This window comes from Lissotriton vulgaris, chromosome 9, assembly GCF_964263255.1.
Source record: "Lissotriton vulgaris chromosome 9, aLisVul1.2, whole genome shotgun sequence".
Taxonomy (NCBI): Eukaryota; Metazoa; Chordata; class Amphibia; order Caudata; family Salamandridae; genus Lissotriton; species Lissotriton vulgaris.
This window is the reverse complement of record NC_141697.1, coordinates 132,337,289-132,363,399: the sequence shown is the minus strand read 5'-3', so window position 1 is coordinate 132,363,399 and position 26,111 is coordinate 132,337,289. Positions and strand designations below refer to the sequence as shown.

The following is a 26,111-nucleotide window of genomic DNA, read 5'->3' as shown; positions in this document are numbered from 1 at the left end:
AGACATTAGCCCACAAAGAGGTTTGGGTATGGCTTGAAAGCCCAACTGTCATCTGACCTTTTAATCTACATCAAAATTATTCTACAGTTCTTTGCTACCGCATATACATACCCATTCCCATGCTATTTTCTTCACATTACCATACAACATACCTTTAACACCTTCCATGCTCATGACGAGCTGAGCTCGTCATGAGGCACGGCGCTCCGCATGACGAGCTCAGCTCGTCATGAGCCGCAGAACGCTTAAACGCGGGGATAATTCCCCTGCTGTGCTGAGCGTTCCACTGGAACGGGTGCAGCTGTGACGAGCTCAGCTCGTCATGAGCACGGGAGCACTGTGCCTCATGACAAGTTGAGCTCGTCATGAGCATGGGGGCGTGTGCGACCCCGCCCCCCAGCACAGCGGGGGAATTACCATCCCGCAGCGAAGGGGTTAAAGTCAGACCTATTGGCATTGCCAAATCCTGTTTTCAAAAAAAACAGCCAAACTTGGGAAAGACAATTTAAGAAGGTTATACCATCAAAGTTAGTGAAGTATGTTGCAATGCTCGTTTTATGCCACTTACATCAACCCCCTTAAATGATGTAGTTAAGTTACTGACAACAAAAACAGCATACATTTGAATATCAATTTCTGAGGCACAGGGATGAATTGTCTGACTAGTCATTTAACAAATGGCAGTATTACGTTTTTTACTAAAAGTAGTTGGCAAAGGTTGAGCATCAGTATGTTGGCAAAGGCTGTACATTGGAATGTTGGCCTTACTTCGGATAAATATCATTCAATAGCCGACCTTTGGTGCAGTCTATCTAACAGGAATGACTTCATGGTTTTAACATCAAAATATAGTCTTTTTAAAAATGTTCTAACTCAAAGAAAAACATTCATACGTTTTCTTACAAGATGTTCAATATATATGTGTTTTGTATGCGCTTCATGTGCATTATAGGTCAGCCCACTGTATGTGTTCAAAGAAACACACATGTGCCATTAATTGGCTACTAAGGCACACAACAGCACTCGTTCCCACCAATTACCTTTAACATACATATCTCTGCCGGACAATGGGTACACCTCCCATCATGGAAGATGCTACAATAATTAGGTAAAAACCTCCAGATGGCACATCTTCTAAGTCAGATGCAACTCCTGTGTGCGACAGAAAACACAGAACCCTTTATAAAGCCACCCCAGAACTATCACGAGGGCTCCAATGCCTTACCACTGGCAAAATTTGACTATACACATCAGTGGCATAACAAAAGTTGAGGGGGCCCCTTGCAAGGTCCATGGAGGACCCCCTCCGGACTCAACTAGGAGCCCTCAGGCCAGGGTACTATGCAGAGGGGTCCCCTGGGGCTCGGGACCCCTCACCGCCCACCGCACTGCGGGGGCTGTGGGTGCCTGTCTTATGCCACTGATACACATGCTCATAACATAACTTTGTATTTTCCTTGTAGTTTATTTTATTAATGGATGGGAGGAGCCCCAACATTAGAATTAAATTAGGCCTATTCACTAACTGCATTTTGTAGTATGTTTAGTAGTGCTACTCACGTACTATAAAAAGCTGTTCACATTACCTACGTGTGGAGGTTAATGCCTCCGTCTCTCCTGTCCTATATATGTAGGGATCTCTTACCGACTGTGCAGATCTCCGCGCTCATATGCCTATGTATTAGTAGCTAGTGTGGTGTGTGGAGGGGGGGAAGGGGGGATGGGGAATTCTTACTACAAAAAGGGAGGGGGTTAGGAAGGGGTAAGGAGGGGTTAATAGTGGGGTTCAGGGAGAGAGACAAACACGCACTCACAAAAGCCTAAACCCATTATTATTTACAAACTGGACTTCTATAGTTAACTTAGCCAAAAATGACCCCAAACCATCATGTTTTCTCCAGCTCAGACTTGAGTAAGTACAGCACCTCATAGTGGTGTAACTACCACTGGTGAAGCAGGTGCAGTGCCACCAGGGCCCAGATGGTCCAAACCCTGATAAATGATATATTTTACTACCCTGAACAACATTCAGACGAGCCATTTTCCTTGCTTGCTGCTCCAGGGCCCGTGGCATCCTCCCTCTGCTACTGGCACCAGGCATTGCCAACCACTAAGTCTGCAATATACGTATTATTTTAAGATTTTGTTTTAACAACATGTCTTTTTCAGACTTTTTTTGATCTTTTATTGCATGCACACTAAGCAGCAAGGGGAAGCCAGAGGACTGGGAGCTGGAATCCTTGCTGAGTCACGTTTCCTGGATTAAGACTGCAGAAGGGCTGGATGAGAGTCATTTAAGCGGATAATGTCAAAACATCTCATTACGTAAATACAGTGATTGCTCTGAGAGTTAACAGGCTATAAAATGCGTTATCCTTTTTATTATTGCATTTACCATCTTCCTAATGGACGGCCATAATTATTTGGAGTGCCTGTGATGATGATGTTTACATGTCTTACGAAAGAGTCTGTGTTAGAAGCAGGGAGGTTCTCATGGAGGTCAAGGGAGAGGTCTAATTCAGCTTCACTGCTATAGAACATATTGCCTCAAAACAGAGATACATCAAAAGAAATTTCAAATGTGCACAGAAACTAGGAAAAGGTGTTTAGAAATTGAGAAGGACTGAAGATTTTATGAGGCACCCTCTCATCAGCGATAAAGGGCTACTGTGCCATTCAGTGGTTCCGGTAACTTGTTATACATCCCAAAAATGGAGGGCATGCTAGAGACTGGCCCTCACCCACAAAAGATGAAATGCAAAAGGACACCCACACTCTCAATGGCAAAAGTTGGTTTCATTGTTTTTTTAATTCTTTTACAGGGCAGTGCTTAACTTGAGCCAGTGGTTTTTGGTACTCGGCTCAGGCACTTAATTGTCAACACTGACAGTTATGACAGTATGCCACATGGTAGCGCTGTTTGTCTAATGTAAAGATGAGCAAAAGAACCTTTCTTTATTAATTCAGTACAGCTTAAAATGGCTAATACCTTTCTTCCTAGCCAATCATATAGCTTTGGGGGACTTGAATAGTCTGAATTGTCTGCAATGGTTGGTGCAAGCTGCAATGGCCTTCCGAAGAGGACCCAGGCACATATTTTTTCACAAATTATGCTCTATACGGCGAAAAAGACCCATTCACATTAAAAAGGCACTCCACTTAGTCGGAACAGCAAATGGGTGGACAAGGATAGCCCCAGGATTAAAGATCTGCCGTGTATAAAGCCATCAAATGTTTTGGTATACACAGCTGAAAACAGATTTGGTACCCCCACCCAAGTTGCACGTACCAATTTCTCCAGCTTTAATGATCATTTTAAAAGTGGCAATTTGGAAGACAAGCTGAATTTAATTTTAAACTACTTCGATTAACATTTAGCATTACCGAATTGAATCACAGCGTAGGTAACTCAGGGATCTGGGTTTGGATATATTCAGAAAAGCGCTTTAGGCCTTGGAAGGGGTATGGAAAGCACTATATAAATATACAATACAATACAAGTTCTTTTACAATTAAAAGACCACTAAATTACTTTAGAAACCTAAGGAAAGTGGCAGCATATGTAACCAAGTCTGCCTTAGGAGGAAGGGAAACCATAGGAAGTTCATCATGTGGAATAGGATATTCTGAGGAGTGTGAAAAGGAAGTCAGGAAGGTGGGATGCACTTGGCTTGAGTTATGTCTTTCTATTTGATATTGCATTTCACGAAATGCCTTCAATCAATCAATCAATACACTTGTAGAGCACGCTACTCACCCGTGGGGGTTTCAAGGCACTGGGGGGTTGGGGGGGTGGATGCCGCTACTGTAGGTCTTGAGGTGTTTCCTGAATGTGAGGTGGTCCTGGGTCAGTCGTAGGCGGGGAGGGAGTTTTTCAGTAGGTGAGACATAGACTGGAAGACTTTCTTTGGCATTACACGTAATTTTTAAATCACTATCTGTTATTTTTTATCCAGAATGTACCCTAAAGCATAAGTGGGATGTACTATTGGGTTTTTACCTATCGCGCTAAAAAAACTGCAACCCTCTGTACGTGCTGATGGCGAAAGTAGGCACTAAACATCCTGGCTCTGTTTGGGTAGATCCCAAGGATCCATCTTCTCTGGGGTACTCCAAAATGAATGGCTTTAGGACCTAACTCACAGCTACTCGGTGTGTGCTAAGAAGGAGTAGTGGTACCTCTCTTGGATGCAGAGCAGGCGCCTCAGCTGTAGGGTGGAAGTTGCTCTCTCCTTCACGCATAGGAGTGAGAGGTAGAAAAAGTCACTACATCTGGATCTCCTGTCAGGAAACCAGTAAGACAAGGCTATTTGTTTATGGGAGGCCAAGTATAAAGTTATTCTTCGCAATCCCAGATTATGTTTAACTTACGTGACTGCTACGATTGGCTGGGACACATCATCTAACCATGTGCTCACAGCTGACTGTTTGCTGTTCCAGTCTGCCTTCCCAGCAGTGTTTGTATAGCAATTCATGATCGAGTCATTTACAGCTCAAAAATACACGGAATTAACATATCTGAAATATGTACTGCAAACAGAAAGTTTCACTGTTTTGTTTTTAACCCCTTGGCTGCGGGGGGTAATTCCCCTGCTGTGCTGGCGGCCATGGGGGGCGCGCACACGCCCCCATGCTCATGACGAGCTCAGCTTGTCATGAGGCACAGTGCTCTGTGCTCATGACGAGCTGAGCTCGTCACAGCTTCACCTGTTCCCGTGGAACGCTCAGTACAGCAGGGGAATTATCCCCGCGATTGAGCGTTTCACGGCTCATGACGAGCTCAGCTCGTCATGAGCATGGAAGGTGTTAATTGCAGCATGATCTTATATCCTATTAATCAGGACTCAAAATCCAAGCAAGACCCATTGTCTTTTCTAATGCTCCTTTACTTTACTGGCTGACCTCTTTGAGACGTATTGGTTTAGCTCATTAATGATGCACATTCTGATTCAGGCAGCAAAGATGAGGTTTCGGCTGCAGATGGTCTTCAGAGGGGGGCTGCAGCAGGTACTACAGAGTCCGGATGATACTGGAGGCTCTTCAGAGTCTTGTTGAGGGAGGCGTACATGGCTCGTGATGCTGGGCCCGATTCACAGAATGAACTTAAGACTCAATCCTAAACTTACTACTATTTTGGTATTCACAGAAGGCACTTACTCATTTCGGTATTCACAGAAGGTACTTACTCATTTCGGTATTCACAGAAGTTAGTAGTCCTAACTTTAGGACTCCTAAATGCCTTTTGTGAATACCGAAAGTCTTAAAATTAGGATTTTTCTCAGTTTAGTAGTAGTAAAGTTAGGACTCCTAACTTTAGGACTCCTAAATGCCTTCTGTGAATACCGAAAGTCTTAAAGTTAGGATTTTTCTCAATTTAGTAGTAGTAAAGTTAGGACTCCTAACTTTAGGACTCCTAAATGCCTTCTGTGAATACTGAAAGTCTTAAAATTAGGATTTTTCTCAATTTAGTAGTAGTAAAGTTAGGACTCCTAACTTTAGGACTCCTAAATGCCTTCTGTGAATACCGAAAGTCTTAAAATTAGGATTTTTCTCAGTTTAGGAGTCCTAAAGTTAGGAGTCCTAACTTTAGGACTCCTAAATTGAGAAAAATCCTAATTTTAAGACTTTTGGTATTCACAGAAGGCATTTAGGAGTCCTAAAGTTAGGACTACTAACTTCTGTGAATACCGAAGTGAGTAAGTGCCTTCTGTGAATACCGAAATGAGTAAGTGCCTTCTGTGAAAACCAAAATAGTAGTAAGTTTAGGATTGAGTCTTAAGTTCATTCTGTGAATCGGGCCCTGTGTTTTTAAGAAAGGAAGCCCACTTGATGCTTTGTTCTGCAAACGCCATGTGGTAGTGTACCGAGGCAAGCCCTGCCTTTGTCAGCCCCTTCAAGAACCGCCTTGAAGATTATGTGATTGTTGAGGTGGGTTTAGATTTTGAAAGATTGTTTTTTTGTTTTTGCAAAGATCTTATAAAGGTAAAAGGTTTGTGAATCAGTCTTAAGATGCATGTTAGTTCTTACATTATTTTTTAGGTCTTGCCTGAAGGTAGTGTTTAGCTTCATGTTGTTGGAGACCTATTGTGTACAATACCAATACTTAGAGAGGGCTTTGGGTCAGTCCATTGCCTCTCATTTGTTGGATGTGTTGTCAATCTAATGTGTTTGCTTCCTATTCAATGGTGTCCTTCCTCTCTGTTTGTCCATTCCTTAGAGTAAAGCCATTTCTTTTTGACTGGGTGCCTTGTATCCTTTCACGGCTCACACCAGAGAACTACCTTTTTTTTTTCTTTGGGCACTCAATAGGAGTTCATGTGTTTCTTTTTCTCTCCTCATGTACAGCTTTCCCCATCTCATCTCTGCTCCACACTCTTGCTCTAGGTCCCTGCCAGATCATCCATTTTCGACAGTTTTGACTAAACAGAAGACTTTACCAGGTTCGTGTTCTCATATCTCCTTCCTTCCACATGGTGCATGAAAGCTGAGCCCTCGGTACATATAAAGCAATATATATGCACGGGAGTGACTGGAAAGATGACTCACAAATCTGATCCCAGGGCATTTGTTCCATTTCAAAGGTGTCTGGAAATTAAATGACAAGCATTTTCCACTAAATTCTCACACTTCCTTAGACAGCTGCTGTGTTCTTTTTAAGTACCTGCAGCTAGCTGTCTGTGTTATTTTTATGCAAGATCACATGCAACAGGCGTACTAAATTCTGTACAGTTTCCTGCATGTAATAATTTGCAAAAATAAACCATGGCATTTATAAAGTTTGAAAACACTGAATTTAATGTTTAGTTTTAAGGCACCTTAAGAAGTGTGTTTGTGTTGCTACCAGTATCTTGACATATTTTTCATTTTACTTTCAATCCATCAATCAAACAATCAATCAATCAATCAAACATTTGTAAAGCGCACTGCTCACCTGTGAGGGTCTCAAGGCACTGGGGGGGGGGGGGGGTGGGGGTGGGGGGTTGGTGCTACTGCTCGAACAGCCAGGTCTTGAGAAGTCTCCTGAAGGTTAGCAGGTCCTGGGCCTGCTGCAGGTGGGTGGGGAGGGTGTTCCAGGTCTTGGCGGCGAGGTGGGAGAATGATTTGCCACCGGAGGTCGCTCTTCGGATGCGGGGGATAGTGGCTTTATTATTACCAATGTTTTACAAACAAGCACTGGCAGAGCTAATAGCTTTGCACTGCATTAAAACGGCATGGCCTATGACCTACTGGCGTTGTGCTAGGGGCTTCATGCTGGCTGCAACTGTTTGTTTCTTCAGGAACTGGTTAATGAGGCATGTCTTGTGGTGGTTTTGAATACTGGCTGATGAGCAATTGTGAAGAATTTGAAGAATGTACTGGGTTGATGGTTTCAGTGATCAGTGTGACTGGGGGGCAAGATTGGTTTGTTTACCGGGGGATAGAGGTGTAGAGTGAGGGTCCACATTTTTCATGCAGATATTAGGTTTAACTGCATTTAACAGACATGCATACATCATGTAACCTCCTCCATCCTCTTGGGCCGGTGGCCAGCTACAGCTTAAGAACAGATTAAGCAGCGTCAATAATTCAAAATAAATAAATACCTCCACACGGTGCAACTCCAAGATAATCTCAGTGGCTACTGGAGCCCAGTAAGGGAGAGGTGAGAAAGGAAGGTAGGAACAGGATTAGGCATCTACTCACAAATATTACTCATATCCCATCCCTCCCCCCTGGAGAAGCTACTTTAGTTTAAGGGGGTTTATAAAGCGCCTGGTGACGCCTCCCGGCGTGCATCAGCCAGGTCAACCACACCCACTAACCCATACCTCTCAGCAATACAATAACACCACTATGGGCACGTCAAGAACTGTCACGTTTCAAGTTCTTCAGAAATGTTTGAGAAAAGAGAAATGCCTTCCCTTATGTTCAACTTGTAGCTTTGAGGGGCAGCTCACTGAAGCAAGTGAGAAGCTTCCTCTCCAAGTCCCGCTTAATGGCCAACACAGCTCTCTTCCTTGCCAGTGTAGATAAGCGCGGGTCGGGGAAGAAAAAACAACTCTGTTCTCCTAGTTTTACCACTTAATGGTTTACAGCTACCTGAAGGATTCGGTCCCTCCACCGCACTCACCACTAGAATTACAGAGTCCCCGGGGCCATGATTCTGTCTCCTCGTATTTTGGACAAGTCGAGAGGTCCTCTTCACTATTGCCGCGGGCTCTTCAGGTGAAATATCCAACAGGTCCGCCGATACTGCTCCAAACTGAGTCTGCAGGTCCTCAGAGGGGGACCCTGCTGGGACGCCAAGAGTTCACAAATAGACCCCTCTCCTCAGATTGCCCAACTCTATCAGCGCAGATACGGCATTTCCCTGAAAAAACTGCGCCTCACAGAGTTTCGGTTCCATCATCAATCTATGGCTTTGAAGAGCTTGGACCACATACTTTACTAATTCCTTTGTGTGCTGAGCTGCCAGCATCAAGCTAGATAAACTTTCCAATTTCTCCCTGATACCTCAAACAGTAGTGTCCACCTTGACTTTCTTCTCATCTAACTCAGTGTGTAGGGCTTGAATAGGGCACATAAACGCCTATTCTTCTCCAGATATCTATGTTCAATTTGAGGATTTCTCCATTGTATTGCTCTTATAGGATCATATTGCCACCCTCTTGAAGAAAAAAAAATCCTCCGTCCTTTAATTTTTTGCACCCATGGTTTTCAGCTGCCGAATGCATAAATAAGTCTCAGTGGTACAGTTGGCTGCATGCTGGGTGAAGACCCCTGCTTATTCAACCACATCAGGACCGGCCACGTCTGCTCTTCATGCAGACATGTACCCGCCAGACCCAGTCAACCAGCGCCTCCTCAGCACGCTATCCACCAGTGGTGCCATCTCCACAGACTTATGCAGCTATATCGGTACCAGCAGTCTGCCACAAGCCCCTCCCTACTGCCAGATGGGTCCCAAGTGTCCATGTCTGTCAATCGCTGGGAAGACCTCAAGGAGACCGCCACCATCAGCGGACTTCGATGTAATGCTCACCACTGGTCCTGCGCCAGGGCCAGACAGGGGAACCACAGGAGCCCTGGCGAAAATACTCAAACCAGCCCAGCTCCCTTTGTCTGCCTGTGCGGTTGCTATTTTCCCATCCATCCATTTTCTCCCTCTTCCCTTCTCCCTCTCCAATCAATTTTCTTTTACTTACCCCTTTCCTCCGTCTCTTTCTCTCTCTCTTGAAGCTTCCTGGGAGCTGTGGAAAGTGGCAGAGGCACACAGAGGGACCCTGGGTTTTCAAAATCTGGAAATTATCCTAGACACGTCCCTTTCTCTTGACTACCAAGACAAAAACTAGGATAATTGATGTTTTGCTTTCCTGAGATTGCTAAAACCGAAAACAAATGCGGGGGGTTTCATGGAGTCCCATCTCCAGGTTCTAGTGGCTAATGCATTCTTCCTGTTAAGACTGGACAACCGGAAGTCCTTCCATGCAGCCTCCTCAGCTGAGTTATTCAATACCTACCCTTCGTTCGGGATGCTGCCGCCTGTGTAATCTCCGGTTGCTCCAGAGGGCAACACATTTTACACGTGTTAAGGTCGCTCTATTGGTTACCTGTAGGCAAGGTAGTCATTTTCAAATCTAGGATTATGTTACTCAAATTTACCTACCAGCGAACTCTCCAAATTCTCCTGGCATGCTCCCACTTGTAGCCCTGCATTCCACAGATGTTTGCTTCCTTTCCATTTTCAAAATAGGAACAGTAAGTCAGGGCAACAGAGCTCTCTCTTCACTTGTATCTACAAATTCCCTGAATATTTTAAGAACATCCTTGAAGACTTGACTTTTTAATATGTTTGTGTAGTTGTGGTCAGAATATTAGGCTGGGTTATTCGTACAGAGCTAAGAAGCATCAATGTACTTATGCTTATACATTTTACAAAAATAGCAGGTAATATAAGTGTACAAACGTCATTGATCACTGCATCGATAACCCCTACCAGTGATTTTGGTAACTCTGACCTACAAAATCTGACATCATAAACAAAATACAACAAAGAAAAAAGGTATTACTTTTTTCATAAATTGAAGTTCTTTTTGGTTGGCAAACGAGTGTATGTGCATGTGTGTGTGTATGTGCATGTGTGTCTGTGTGTAAATGTGACAGTGAATCAATGGGTGGAGAGATTGGTGAGTGAGTGCATGCATGGACGGATGAAAAATGAGTGACCTCCTTCTCCACGAATTCCAACACAACTACCCTCCATCTAGGGTGACCAACTGGCATTGGTGCAAATTCAGGACAGTGAGTGTAAAAATTCAGGACAAAGGGTCAAAATTCAGGACACAAATTCAGGACAGGAGGTCAAAATTCAGGACAAAACTTCAGGACAATAGGTACGTTTTACAGACACATCAGAGGTCGCGCAATAGTATATAAGTAAGCCCAGCCATTTCCAAACATATTCAACCGTTTGCAAACCTATCCATCATGTATCCTTCCATCTATCATTTCACTCATCCATCCCTTCATCCATCCCCTCATCCATCCTTTCACTCATCTCCATTATCCATCCATCCATCCATCCACCATTTCACCCTATCCATCTGTACACTTATCCATCCACTCTTTATCCCATCCATCCATTCACTCATCCATTCAGCCATTTACCCTTTCACCAATCCAGCCATCCTTTCACTTACTAATCCTTCCACCCATCCACTATTTTAGTCATCCATCCATCCTCCCTTTCTCTCTCCATCGACCCTTTCACTTAGCCATCCTTCCTTCCATCCATCCACCCACGCATCCATCCATCCATCTACTCATCCACTCATGAATCCATCCATTGATCCTATCACTCATCCATCTATCATTTCACTCCTTCACACATCTATTCATCCTTTTGTCCATCTACCCTCCCTTTCACTCACTCATCCATCCTTACATCCACCCTTTCACTCATACGTCCATTCATTCACCCTTGCACTTATCAATCCATCCATCATTTCACTCATCCACCTACCCACCCATCATCCACCCAACCATCCACCCACCCACTCATCCATCCTTTCACCCACCCACCATCCAATCCACTGATCCATCCTTTCACCCACCCACTATCCACCTACCCACTCATCCATCCAGCCATCCTTTTACCCACCCACTCATCCATCCACCCATCCTTTCACCCACCCGCTCATCATCTATCCATCCTTTCACCCACCCACTCATCATCCATTCATCCTTTCACCCACCGACTCCCCATCCATCCATCCTTTCACCCACCCATCATCCATCCATCCATCCATCCGTCCTTCCCCTCATCATCCATCCTTCTCCTCATCATCCATCCATCCTTTTCCCTCATCATCCATCCATCCTTTTCCCTCATCCATCCATCCATCCTTCTACCCACCCACTCGTCATCCATCATCCTTCCCCTCATCATCCATCCTTCCCCTCATCATCCATCCATCCATCCTTTTACCCACCCCCTCATCATCCATCCATCTACCCTTCCCCTCATCATCCATCCATCCACCCTTCCCCTCATCATCCATCCTTTCACCCACCCCCTCATCATCCATCCATCCATCCCCTCATCATCCATCAATCCATCCATCCCCTCATCATCCATCCTTCCCCTCATCATCCATCCATCCATCCACCCATCCATCCACCCTTCCCCTCTATCCTTCCCCTCTATCCATCCCCTCATCCATCCATCCATCCCCTCATCCATCCATCCATCCCCTCACCCATCCATCCTTCCTTCCCCTCATCCATCCATCCATCCATCCATCCCCTCATCCATCCATCCTTCCCCTCATCCATCCATCCATCCATCCTTCCCCTCATCCATCCATCCTTCCCCTCATCCATCCATCCTTCCCCTCATCCATCCTTCCTTTAATCCATCATCCATCCTTCCCCTCACCCATCCATCCATCCCATCCATTTATCCTTCCCCTCATCCATCCATCCATCCATCCATCTCCTGATCCATCCATCCTTCCCCTCCATCCATCCACTCCATCCATCCATCCAACCTTCCCCTCATCCATCCTTCCCCTCCATCCATCCATCCTTCCCCTCCATCCATCCTTCTCCTCATCCATCATCCTTCCCCTCATCCATCTTTCCCCTCGTCCATCATCCAGCTACCCTTCCACCCATACATCCAGCTATTTACATTTTCTCTCCATCCTTCCCCTCACTCATCAATCCATCAATCCTCTCTCATTAGCCATTTATTCAATCTTTCATTCACCCATTCACCCTTTCACTAATTCATCCAGCCATTCACCCATCCCTTCACTTACTTACTCGCCAACCTTTCCGTATTAATTTTGAGCTGAGCCCTTTTGAGAAGAGGCCCATCAAGAACTTCACCCTCGCTGCAGGGGCCGTTCCAGGACGGGGACAGAAGCCACCCAGGGAGGAGACAGGATCCACCACAGGGGGGGACAAGAGCCACCACAGGTGGGGGTGGACTGGAGCCACAACATGGGGGGACAGGTGCCATCACTGAGGGGAGGGCAGGATCCACCAGGGTGGGCACGGGGGTGGGCATGCAGTATTCTAGTATCATCTTGGGCTCCTCTCCTGCACAAGACACCGAGAAGACAGGCTCTCTGTCCAAAATGCCATCCCCCACTGTGATGTACAGTACTTACAGGAGATACTCTGAGAGAACTGATTGAACTGATTGTCCTCCATACTTTGTTAATCAGTGTGGGTGCGATTGTGCCATTTCTTTATTTTCTTACATTATAGACTGCATGTTTGAAGAACCAAGCTTTGCTTACAATTTAGTGACAGTAATTAAGCTCTGTGAAGAGAACCACGTTCTGCCTCGGTGTAATCAGGGGTGTAATCTGGCCGAGTCTCGGATGTTTGGGGCCCTGGGTAGAAATGAAATGTGTGAGCCCCCCTCTAAATAGCAGAGACATGACACATTCAGGGCTGTTTGCATGTGAATAGATGTCGCTCCTCCTGACCCGGCAGCCCCTCCCTCTCAGTCACCTTCGAAGCACCTCTTAACAGGTCATCAAGGGCTGGAGGTGTGAGGTTTGCCATCCCGCTGTGCCTCTCCAATGCTGCGGGGCATCTGAGGAGCTTTGGTGCAGCATTGGAGTGAAGAAAAGAGGTGGGTGCAAGCTGTGCCGGCTTTAGGTTGGAGCAACCGGTGCCCTGTTAAAATGACGGACAAATGGCGTCCGTTAAAGATTCCTTCACGGACAACGGACAGACGGCCGAAATTACGGACTGTCCGTGAAATTTACGGACGGTTGGTCACCCTACCTCCATCAGTGCCCTTCATATAACTGTAGCCCCTCTGACATGCATTTTATTTATTATAGCGCTACTCGTAGTTCACCCACACTCCTTTCTGTGAGCTGCATGGTACACGCCCTATGCAGCAGGAACATTAACCCTCTGAGTTACTTTATGTCGGGTCAAAACTGCCATTAGGCAAAACTCCAATCTCTCTCCAGCAGGAAAATGAATAACGAGAGTTAAGGACAGGTAAGGAACTCCGCAACAGTGCTTTAAAAATCATTCTTATTTTTAACACAGCGCCCCTCTCAGGTCAGGTACAGGTGCGGTGGCACCGGGCGCACAGGGGAGCTACCAGGGCACAGTCTTCAAGAGCAGTGAGGCTGTTGTACCCTGATCCTTGCGTGACTGGACGTGTAGACTAGAGCAGTAGGGCACGAGAAGATTCCAGAGCTGCCTCGCGCCCTCTGATAGCGCGCGCGTGCCAGGACGTGCCGAATAGCTCCAGGAAAATGATTAGCATTTCTCGGTGATCTGCTCCGCGCACCTCAGAATGCAGCGCGGCTGTCAGGACCAGTTTTCTTAACCAGGCCGTTCGAGTCGAAACGCTCCAGCAAAGGAGAAAACGCGGTGTAGTGAGCAGAGTCGACAGAATGAGTGACTGTCGGGTGTGTGAACCCACAGCTTCAGTGTGAAGACCTCCACGGCGTGGAGTCCACACGCCTCGTACAGGGGGGCACGCGCCGCAGGAAGATGCCGGAAATGATCATCTGCAGGTTTGCAACCTCTGATGGCTTCGTATTTCGAACCTTTCTGAATGTGAAAAGTTTTCCTAAAATGCACCAGGAAACCTGCAGCAGTCTTGATTTTCAGGGTCTACTCTAGGGGGGTGCGATAAATTGTGCTCTGGAGTTTTACCCACTCTGCTTTACAAGACGCAGATTTCCGGGCAAACTCCACAAACCAACCTGTGGCAGAGTTTTTTCTCACACGCGGCTAGCCCGTGGTAAATTCGCAAGAGCGAGCAAGAACTGGGGTCCCCTAGTGCAATATTTGGGACTTAGGAGGGCACCCGGCAAGATTTTCTCAATGCAGGTGGGCGCGACCGTTGGCAGTGACAAAGCTGCCGCTCGAGTAGAAAATCTACTTGAGTGGCAGGAAAGAGGCAGCACCCTCTGGCACCCCGCTGGGTGCCATTCGTGCTGATTTTGCAGCACGGAACAAGCTCCCGGCGCTAAAAATCAGCGCAAGCATTGCAACATGTCGATTTCCGCCCGTTCACGGACCTCCGAAGAATCTCGCGGAGATGTCATGTATCTCCGCTGAATTCCGCAGACGGAAACGCAGCGAATTCTGCTCAACCCAGTCTATACTCGGAAAACTGGAATATATAAGCAATGCCTCTATGGAGCGCGAGCATGGGTGAATTTCATTCTAGTTGTACAATTGCACTGATTATCTTTTCAGTTTCTCTACTGGAAAAGAGCCTTTGAAGGACCACCTCTCTCTGGCGCCCACCAGTTTTGTGCATGTTTTGAGCTCATTCCCACCCTTGACAGGAGTACACCTCTAACTATTGCCAGTTAGGGGACTGGCACAATAACAGATTCTGAATACAGACCAACTCTTCACTTTAGTAGGTGCCCCCAAACTTTCCAGGGCAACCCTTCCCTGAAACGCCTACTCCCGATCCCTAAAGGAGGATAAACTCAGGAACAATATTACATCATTATGCAGTCAAATGCAAAAAAAAACCTTTGACAAAGCCAACAGGTCTCGCCTATGCAAGATCTATCGTGTTTGTCAGTGTTTTTTTTGCCATTTTGCACAGCGCATCTGCTGTGCAACATGGCTGAAAGTGAAGAACCAAAAAGTAGTCTGACACAGCCAGTGTTGACCAGGTCATAGAGCTTTTATTTTTTACTTTCAGTCATACTGCTGTCCAACATGGCTAAAAAAATTGACAAAGTCTGGCGCATAGGCAAGGGAGCCATATTCAGCGATCTATTGCTCACTAGTAATTAATGCACCCGATAGCTTCTCTCCTCTCTGAGGGAAATGGGAGGGCTAGGTGGGAGAGCTACATGAGGACAACTGGCAGGAGGCATGCTTAGCCCGACAGAACTAGCGATTTCCTCACGACTGTGGATGATTCATATTGCCTTCATGCAACATACCTGTCTTTGCACCAGCTACAGCGGATAGGTCTTGGCTCAGGCGAAGTGTGTGTGGTGCACACTCTATGGTGTCAACTTTTTTCATGTAGCTTAGTCTTGCCCAGTCTTGTGCCCCTTTTAGAGTGGGGTGAACAAAAAATTTGTGAGGTGCTGGGCCGCTCCATTGATTTGGGTCCACGGCGCTACTGGGTCTCTTGGAGGAAATTGGAGAACCATGCTTCAAGTTTGCTTAGCGGCCAAAAGGGATATTGCCTGCCATTGGCAGCTATCCAAGCCTCCTTCACTTGTGGTTTGGAGGAGGAGAGTTGAGTGGTGCGCATGTCAAGAAAAAACAATCTATGAGGCAAGGGGGTGCACCCAAAAAATATGACAAGTGTTAGAAATGGCCCTTTTTGCAGGGTTAGCCCCAAACTTTTTGCTTCCTACTCCCTTATTTTTCCTGACCTGTGGTTGTTGGCAATAGGACTCTGGACACTTTACGTCTGCTGATCAGTGCTAAAGTGCATATGCTCTCTGTGCAAATTGCTATTGTGATTGGTTATCCATGATTGGCATATTTGTGTTACCAGGAAGCCCCTAGTAAAGTGCACAGAGTTTGCCAGGGCTGGTGATTCAAATGCTACTAGTGGGCCTGCATCACTGATTGTGCCACCCATATGAGTAGCCCTAAAATGGTGTCTCAGGCCTGCCACAGCGGTGCCTGTGTGCAGTTCCTAACTGCCATGCTGACCTGACCAGTGTCCACACTGGCCAGGCCCAACCCTTCCCTTTTTGTACACATTGGACACCTCTATAGAAGGCCCTAGGTACCCCCCTGGGCAGGGTGCAGTGTGTGTGTGAAAGGTAGAGCATGTAGTAGTGTGTATGACATGCTCTGGTAGTGAATTACAGCCATTTTCGTTTTCACTATTGAAAGGCTATCTTGCCCATAGGCTATAATGGGGAATGCTGTGTATAATGTTTATCTGCATATCTTCCCATAGGAGCAAGATGGAAAATAAAAGTGTGGTATCCCTGAACTCAGAATTTAATAACCCATCTTTTAGGAAGAATGTTTTTTAAATCCTGTGTTTGAAAACAACACTTTTAGAAAGTGGCTGTTTTCTTGTCTGACCTTTCTGTGTGCCTTGGCCTGTTTGTAAATTGACTGTCTGGTTTGTGAGTGACAGGGGCTGGGGTGGCTCCCAGAGGCTGAATAAGTTATCCCTGGGCTGAATAGCTCCATCTGCATCTTGAGTGGTGGGAGGGGATAGCACCTGGGCCTGAATAGGGCTGTGCCTGCCTTTCACAATGCTGGCTCCACCTCCTGCTGGACAGCTGACGACCCTGCCCCTCTCTCTCCAAGGAAAGAAGAAGTCACGTAAACAAAGTGCTCCAGGACTGACCAGAATTGGTTATGACTAAGCCAAGGCCTATTTGCCCTCAGAGAACAAAGAGAACGTTGGTAAAAAAAAAAGGGCTACCCAGACTTCAGAAAATTAGATCATCCTGGAATCAAGAAGGAAACTCTGCCAAGGAGAAAACTGGAAGACTGAAGAGGAAGGACTGTCCTGCTGTGTGTTTGTGGGCTGACCTGCAGTGGCTTTGCTGCCAAGGAAAGGGGAAGGACTTTGCTGTTGCTGCGTACCCTTGCTTGAAGAGATCTCCAAGGGCCTGAGGAGAGCTGGCCTCCTGTTAAGAAGTCCCAGGAACAAAAGGACTTCACACTTCACCCCCAGCTTCTCCCTGAACTCTGCTGAGTGAGTTCTGCCCTTCCTAGAGTGCTTGATCCAATTGTGGGGCCTCTGGAAGTTGTACCTGCTGTTTGGGGAGCTGGAAAAGAAGAAAATTTGCAATTTTCACGGATCACTCGCTTGCGGAGCGCACCATCGAAAGAGCGAGAAAATTCCCGTTGCCGCGAAGATCATCGCAGCGCCCGTTGCCGCTGCAAGAACCGATGCATCGTTCGCTTGCGGACAGCACCATCGACAGTGCGAGAAAATTCCCGTCGCCGCGAAGATCATCGGAGCGCCTGTTGCCGCTGCCAGAACCGACGTATCGTTCGCTTGCGGAGCGCATCGCCCCGGTGCAGGAAGTTTACTGTTGCTGCGAGTATCGTCGCAGAGCCTGTCGTCGCTGGGTGAGATCGTCGTACCGCTTGCTTGCCGACCGTATCACGTCGCTGCGAACATCGTTGCAAAGCCATCGCATCAAGGGGCCGTGAGACAAGAAGAGCGACGCTGCACATCGCCGCCGCAACTGAGATCGTCGCCGTCCTGAAGATCGTCACATCGTGCCTGCCTGTACTAGACGCTTCCTACCGAACATGCGCACCGGAATCCATACAAGGTATCGCAACTCTCCCCATACAGACCAGAATCGTCGCAACACGACCTCTGTCGCATTGCTTCCCCAGGGTCTCAGGACTGACGCTTCGCTTGTTTTTCAAGGCTGCAGCTTCCACTTGGAATTTGTGTCACATCTACAGGTACTTTGGGCTAAACGTGACGCAACTGTGGATTATTTTGACACAAACCCTAGAACTCTTTGAAAATCATATCCTTAAACTGTGTATGTTGGATTTTTGTTGTTTTTGTCTTGTGTAGTTTAGATAAAGATACTTTATTTTTCTAAACTGGTGTGGAGTCCATTTGCGGTGTTTTCACTGCGTTACTGTGAGTGTTGGTTCAAATACTTTACACATTGCCTTTGATAAACCTGTCTGCTTGTGCCAAGCTACCGAGGGGGTGAGCAGGGGTTAGCTAAAGAGTGTATTCCCCTTACCCTGACTAGAAGCAAGGGTCCCTATTTGGATATTGGTACCTACCTCTGCCAACTAGAGTCCCCAGATCCAACAACAAGATATGGGGGAGAGGGTGGTGTGCATACCATAGGATACCGATGTAATGAAAATTGATGTTTACTATGATTATGCTGTTTTCAGGAACTTGTCCATGTATTATCATGATACGAATGTCTATATTGCAGTGGATGATGCTTCATGTTGTTAAACTCAATAACATTTGGTTATTAAAAAAACAATATTGACAAAGTCAAATAGATCTTGCATAGGTGTGACCTATTGGTTCTGCCAAGACTTGTTTTATTATGAGAGATAGGGGTGGGCCAAGGCGGACAGCAGGTGGAGGAAGGGAGGGGGCAAGTAACACCAAAGGGGGGGCATTAAGCAATACAACACACGAGGGTTGGGAATAATGTGCTAGAAAAACAAGGATAAAAGAGCAAGGGCTATGGAGAGAGCAGCAGGCAGAGGGAATGGGAGGAGGGAAGAAATTGTACCTCACTCACATCAGGAGCAGGCACTGATTAACTTGAATTAATCTGTGCTTGGTCCCTGCTCCACAGCAATGATCGGAAGCAATGTTTGGCCTGCACTGGCCAATTATGGGCGCTGTAAAGAAGAATGGCAAGGAAGCTAACGAATGGTAAGTAATGGGCGGTCTCCAAGCCCGTTTAGTATGCAATAGTGTCACACAAGTAAGACGCATATGCTAGTGCATGCGCTCGCAGACTCAATCCTAAAAAGTAGCATAAGAAGGAGGCGGGCTGTTGAGGCCATAAAAATAAAACCCTCTGGGTTTCGGCCCATCCCATTCCTAGGACGCCTTTGCCCCTCCTCATACTGCTCTAACTCAAAATGGAGAGGGAAGAGGAAAAGCTGTATAGTAGCACATTTCAATGAGAAATCTCAAAAATAAAAAAAAAGATTTACAGACAAGAACCCAAAAAGAAGTAATTTGTCATTTAACCCAAAGTCAATCACCAAGAAAAGAAATAGTCAAGGTCTGAGCTCACCGCAAGGAAAGCATTCCTAATGGCGGTAATCAAGAAGCTGCAAACCAAAGCCAAACGTGGAGACAAACTGCCCTGAATGGAGTGCACACTGGAGGCTGTTCAAAGGAGGCTGGAGACGGCAGAAGATTGTCAAAAAAAGGGGAGAATTCACATGGGACAGATTCACTTACAAAAATTTAAAAAGGGAGCCATCACACCTTTTTAGGATTCACCTAGAATGCGTTATCTTTGCAAGACTTTTTGTTTACAGTCTGCCCAAAGTTTACCATTTGTTAGCTTCAGCATCCTTCTAATTTGCTTCTCTTCCGTCTGTCCTGGCATGCTGGCATCATGTTCTCTTCTTCTGTTTGGCCATCCCCTAGAACATGGTCCAAGTACGTGTGCCTATCGACCGCCCCTGTTTTGGAGATACTTTTTTTTGTGTTCTAGCACTCCATATGATATGAGTGCTTCCATTTTCCGTCTGTCTCCCATATACCCATCAATGTAGCTTCTATTACCTCCCCCTTGCGCCTACCATGTCGCTTCTTTTCCCTCCCATTCTTCTACCCTGTACTATACGCCACTGCACTCTACGTCAATGAACTCTACTCTGCACCACTCTACGCCACTACACTTTTCACCACCCTACTCAACTCTGCATCACTTTGATGTACGCCAATGCACTCAATGCCACTCTAATCCACACCACTCTACTTTGCACTACTATACTCTCCCCACTGCACTCTACAATACTACACTCTTCATCACTGCACTCTATTCAATGCCACTACACTGTACAGCTCTCTGCTCCACACCACTGCATTCAAGGCCACTCTACTCTTTGCTGCATCACTCTATACCACTGCACTGTACGCAACTGAACTTAACACCACTCTGCTCTACTTTGCACCACTCTGCTCTACAGCACTGTACTCTACTCTGCACCACCCTATTATATGTTCCTGCAGTCTATGCCACTGTACTCTAGTATGCACAACTCTACAGCAGTGCACTGCACTCTACGCCATGCTACTCTATGCCACTGCACTTTATGCCACTCTAGTCTGCACCACTCTACTTTATGCCACTGTGCTCTGCACCACTGTACTCTATGCCACTGCAGTCCACTGTGTACCAATCTACTTTAAGCCAGTGCACTCTATGCCACTTTACTATGCACCACTCCTATCTACTCCATTTCAATGTGCGCTACGACAATCTACGCCACTGCACCTTATGCCACTGCACTCTACAACACTCCACTCTGCACCACTCAATGCCACTACACTCTACACCACTTCATGCCACTGCACTCTTCTCTGCATCACTCTACTCTACTGCACTCTGTGCCACTGCACTCTACAACACTACATTCTACAACACTCTATGCCACTGCACTTTATGCAACTGGACTCTAAGAAAAATCTACTTTGCACCACTCTACTCTACGTCACTCTACTCTAGACCACTGCATGTTACACCACAGCACTGTGTTCTGCACTATTTTACTCTATGCCACTGCACTCTATGCCACTCTAATCAATGGCACTGCACTCTACTCTGCACCACTCATCTCTACACCACTGAAGTCTACATCATTGCAGTCTACTCTGTACCACTCTACTATACACCACTGCACTCTATGCCAATATACTCTATGCCACTCTACTCTATGCCACTGCCATCTACACCACTCTGAACTAGTCTGCACCACTCTATTCTATGCCACAACACTCTACTCAACTCTGCACACCTCTCCATTATGCCACTGCACTTTATGCCTCTCTACTCTTCGCCAATCTGCTCTATGCCACTGCCCTCAATGCCACTGCACTCTATGCCACTCTGGAGAAGTGTGGCTCAATGGTTAGAGCGGCTGACCCTGATGCAGAGGTCTAGCCCAGGACCAGGGTTCAATTCCCCACCTCGGCGGGTCTTGGGCTAAAAAATTCCACGGACCTGATAATTCTCGCCTCGGTGCCTATTCCAATCATGGAGTCCCACTCTGCAACTCTGGGCAATAGCTTGCTTAATCTCCACAACGGCCCCCACAACGCTAAGGATGCCTGGCCTCCACCTTGGGGGTGCCCAGGAGTGGACGCCCCACAGGGAAAGCCAGGATGGGTTCCACAGCGGTATTCGTACAAGCGCCTTGAGACCCTTGCCGGTGAGTAGTGCGCTATACAAGTATCAATTTACATTTACATACTCTGCACCATGCTACGCCACTGCCCTCTACTCTCCATGACTCTACTCTTTGCCACTGCACTCTACCCTGCACCACTGCACTCTACACTATTCCACTGTGCTCTACTCTGCACCCCTCTACTCTATGCCATGGGACTCTATGCCACTCTACTTTGTGCCACTGCACTGTACACCAATGCACTCTATGCCACTCTTCTCTATGCCACTTTCCTCTACACCACTCTAAACTAGTCTGCACCACTCTAAACTAGCCTGCACCACTCTATTCTATGCTACGGCACTATACTCAACTCTGCACAACTCTCCTTTATGCCACTGCACTTTATGTCTCTCTGCTCTTCACCATGCTATGCCCCTGCCCTCTACTCTGCATGACTCTACTTTTTCCATGGCACTTTAGGCCACTCTACTCTGTGCCACTGCACTCTACACCACTCTACTCTATGCCACTGCTGTACGCCACTGCACTCTACGCTACACCACTCTACTCTGCACCACTTTACTGTATGTCCCTACACTCTATGCCACTCTACTCTACTTCACTCTACGTCACTACACTCTGCGCTGCTCGACTCTACTCTGCACCACTGTACTATATGCCACTGCACTCTAATATACACCCCTCTACCCTATGCTACTGCACTCTACTCCAGTACACTCTATGCCACTCTAATCTAGTCTGCACCACTCTACTCCGTGCCACTGCACTCTAATCTAGTCTGCACCACTCTACTCCGTGCCACTGCACTCTAATCTAGTCTGCACCACTCTACTCCGTGCCACTGCACTCTAATCTAGTCTGCGCCACTCTACTCCGTGCCACTGCACTCTTACTCCGCAAAACTCTGCTTTAGCCTTCGTACTTGATGCCACTCTACTCTTCACCAATCTACTCTATGCCACTGCCCTCAGAGCCTTGCTATTGATGTGAAGCATCTTGAACAATGATTGGCAGTGAACAATGGGGGAAGATTGCAATTGCACTATGCACTTTATATAGAGGGCCAAATTAGATTCACAATAATGCACAGTTGTTATGTGATCAATGTGAAGTCCCAACCCCAATGTGAGTTACAGCAGTGCTATTTGGGGCTATTACAAGAAATGAATTCACTGCAAATTGATATTAAAGCATTGGCAATGCTCAAGCAGTATCAGATTCTGCTCCAGAGGATGTAGACACACAGGGTGTTTTTTAATAGAGGGATTTATTTATTTATTTATTTGCATTTATTCGGGCTCAGGGCTTCAGGATAACACAGTGTGATTTAAAATGAAGAGTTGTGAGATAACAAGGTGTTGTTATTCGAGTGTCAACTGGTTGTTGAGAAAAGTTATTGTTCTGTGCACTGTGAGCAGAACATTTGCACTGTCACTTTAAATGTTTGGGGAAGTATTTAACACAGAAAATGGCGATTGGGCATTGTTGTGAAGAATACCGTAGGCAGGGTCGAAACGTGTTACCTCAAGCTGCAATAAACCATTAACTAAGTGTTTAATTTTGTGATCAGAAATTAACACATGGGAAACCGTTTTTGCACAATAAACACTTCTGGGTGGAATTGGTGTGCCGCTATCCTGGTCTGTGACGGGATTCTCTTCGATATAGGGTAGCTTCTGTTGTTGTACTGCCTGTAGAGTACCCGCGGCATTATTAATTCATACTAAATTATGGTCAGACTGAAAGTACCTCGAATAAGGAAATGGCAATTTCACCTTACAGATCAATAATTAACACCCCCTGCACGTGCACCTTTTAATCACACCATTAACTTAGACTAGAATGCAAGAGACACCGGAAACGTCAATTCGAATGGGACACATTTTGATTGAGCCATATTTAAAGCATTCCTGCCTTATAATCTAAAATTAAAAAGTAATCTTCGATCAAATATAAGGTTATGAAGTGGCCTTTCACACAACTTTGGCAGTTTTCCTAATTTTAAATTGTATGCTGTTTGCATGGCAGAGGATTTCTGGAAGGATTATGAAGGGATGCTCATCAAAGCAGAATGGCTGCAAATATATTATAAAGCAAGCATTGGTAAAGCCAACAGATCTTGTTTTTTTAATCGATTGGTTTGCCAATGTTTTCTGCTGATGTTGTGCGGCCATGGCAAAATGTTTTATTAGCTAAATGCATTTTGCATCTTCAAAAAAAAGGAACAAGAAAAGACGTGACGATGCAATGCTCACATGAGGGCGTACGTCATGATGCTTTCTGGCTGTGTCATTTACGTAATGGTGTATGTAGCAAATGGGAATTGCAAAAAAAAAAAGTATTTTAAAGACCACAAAGGCTGGTGGAGCAATGTGGAAGCGGGTGTGTGGCAGCAATGAGGACATTGGGTGGTGGGAGCAATGGATGAGCTGTAGGCCTTGGGGTGGATTAAATAAAGGAAATTAAGCGAGGGTGGGGATAGAGAAGCGTGCAACACGGAGCGTGAGGATGGCGTTGTGGGTTTGGGTATCAAACAGCAAAAGCAGCTTATGAGGGAGAGAGCAAGTGGGGATGAACTACAAAGAGTGTGGGTGCATAGGGATGGAAACAGCACACCACGGAGGGAGCTGCAAAACACGTGCACTTTCATTGAGGACTTAAAAAAGTAGTTTGTTTAAATGTTATGTTATGTTATGTTATGTTATGGTATGTTATGTTATGGGTGGTTTTATAGCATGCTCAATTACTCCAGAGTATCCTGGCGCGTTAAAATGTGATCAGAGGAAGGATACAAGTCAACGAATCAAAAGAAGGGTAAAGAGGCTGTGCTGCAGGGCAGTGACAAACACAAGAAGAGAAAGTCAAGCCATCAACTAAGAAGCAAGGAAATCAGTGAGACTTATTGTCAATGGTGAGCAGTGGGTGGGCTCTAAGCCTCTTCAAAGTTTTCAGTACAATGGACCATACCATAAGGTAGGTGAGACTTAAACATTTATAAATTGGTCACCTGTTGGCTGTCTGCTTCTGGCTTCTCTTAGGTAGTACAGTGCCTTGTCATAGTCGCCAAGATGATAAAACGCTACTCCAGATCGGTAAAGTGCCTTGAAGTTCTCTCCTTCTTTTTTTAGCACTTTAAGGCAGTATTCTTTCACACGCTCATAATTCACAAGTTCAGCTTGAAGCAGACACGCTATAAAAGAGACGGAATAAGAAAGAATATGTGAGCACTTCTGCTTACAATCAGGATTACATTTAAAAAAATGATTAGTCGTAGAAGGCTTTCTTCTGAAATTAACAGTGAAGAAAAAAAGTTAATTTTCTCCTAAATCCATGCAAAAGTTGTAAATGACAGATTCAATGAGGTCTTTCATAAGTGTTATATTATCTGACTCCCTTCATAACAAGAGTGTAGATCAGAGGATTTGAAAATAGGTAGGTTCCCTTACACATTTTTAACCATAGCTAAAGAAATGAACAGTTTTTTCTCAAATAGAGATTAAGTGGTTTGGGCAAGTTCTAGTGCTGATCGTACAAGAGGTCTTGCAAAGTCACAGGAGATAGTCTATGAATGTACAGTTTATCTGCACTGGAAGTTGTGGATCATGTTTGCCTAAATGGTGTTCTTTCTGATGAGCTAGACCAGATTTGATAGATCCAAACTTGTTAGGCAGAGAGTTGTGGAATGATTTTAATAAGATAGACATTTTATTGGAAGCTACGCCTTTTGAATTGCAATGGATAATTAAATATTTTTACTATTGTCACAATTAAATCAAAGAATTGTGAAAATTGAATGCTGAACATTTGTTAACATTTGTTAAAAAAAGGTGCCTATAGTTTATTTATTGAAACATGGTTAAATTGATTTCTAATACATAATTTGAATAATATGCAAACATAAGCTATACTGCCTAAAGTAGATGAAGAGTAGAATTTACTTCACAAACATATTCACTAGGACACATCTCCATATGTCATTATGTATGTGATCTTTAAACATGCAATCTTCTTGCTAAGTGCTGTGCCAGATCATATTCCTGACAACCGCCTGCCAGCTGTAGAGACCTAAGCATTAACAGTAACTACAAACACAGAATATAAATCCACGAGAAGGTAGAGTAATGACCAAGAGACGTCCCAAAAGCAATATGCTGATGAATCACACTGTTGAAGAAAGATAGTTGTGAACTTAAGCTAGCTTGCAGTTACTGACTTCTCATTTAACAACATGAAAAAGGCAAGTCAATTTGCCATTTTTGTCACATGAACACTAGTATGCATAGCCACCCTTACAAGCAACAATCTTGTCGTAGTTATCATCAAGGTGGTCATGCAAGACAGAACTAAGGGGTAAAAGTAAAAAATGGCTGGTTATGGTCATTATAACGATTATCAATAAATCCTAGAATCAAACAGTTCTCTGATGCAAACAACAAACAGAACTTCCTGATGCCCAATCAATACTGAACAAAGGATGGATTGACTTGTCCATAGGAAAGCAACATGTTCCCACAGTGTTTTTTCTTGTGACGATGGCCTATCCACTGAGTAGGGGTGTGATATTCTAAGCACCCACCCCATTTATTAGAAAGGATATTTGCTTTTATCCAGACCATCCACTGCATCCTTTTGAGCCTGGACACCATATTTGAGGAGCTTGCTCAACCTTTTTACACCCAGTTTTGGTTCATCCTGCTGAATGCTGTCTTTGAAATTGCACTTCCCTATATCATCTAACAACATTTTTT

At 45.5% G+C, this 26,111-nt stretch overlaps 1 protein-coding gene across 1 annotated transcript in view; it reads right to left on the bottom strand.

The window, feature by feature from the left end:
• Window positions 1–26,111, bottom strand: part of TTC9 (tetratricopeptide repeat domain 9) — a 243,788-nt gene that overhangs the window by 61,310 nt on the left and 156,367 nt on the right. The window contains exon 2 of the mRNA XM_086937193.1: window positions 24,371–24,553. Coding sequence (XP_086793319.1) covers window positions 24,371–24,553 — 183 coding nt within the window. The remainder of the gene's footprint in view (window positions 1–24,370; window positions 24,554–26,111) is intronic.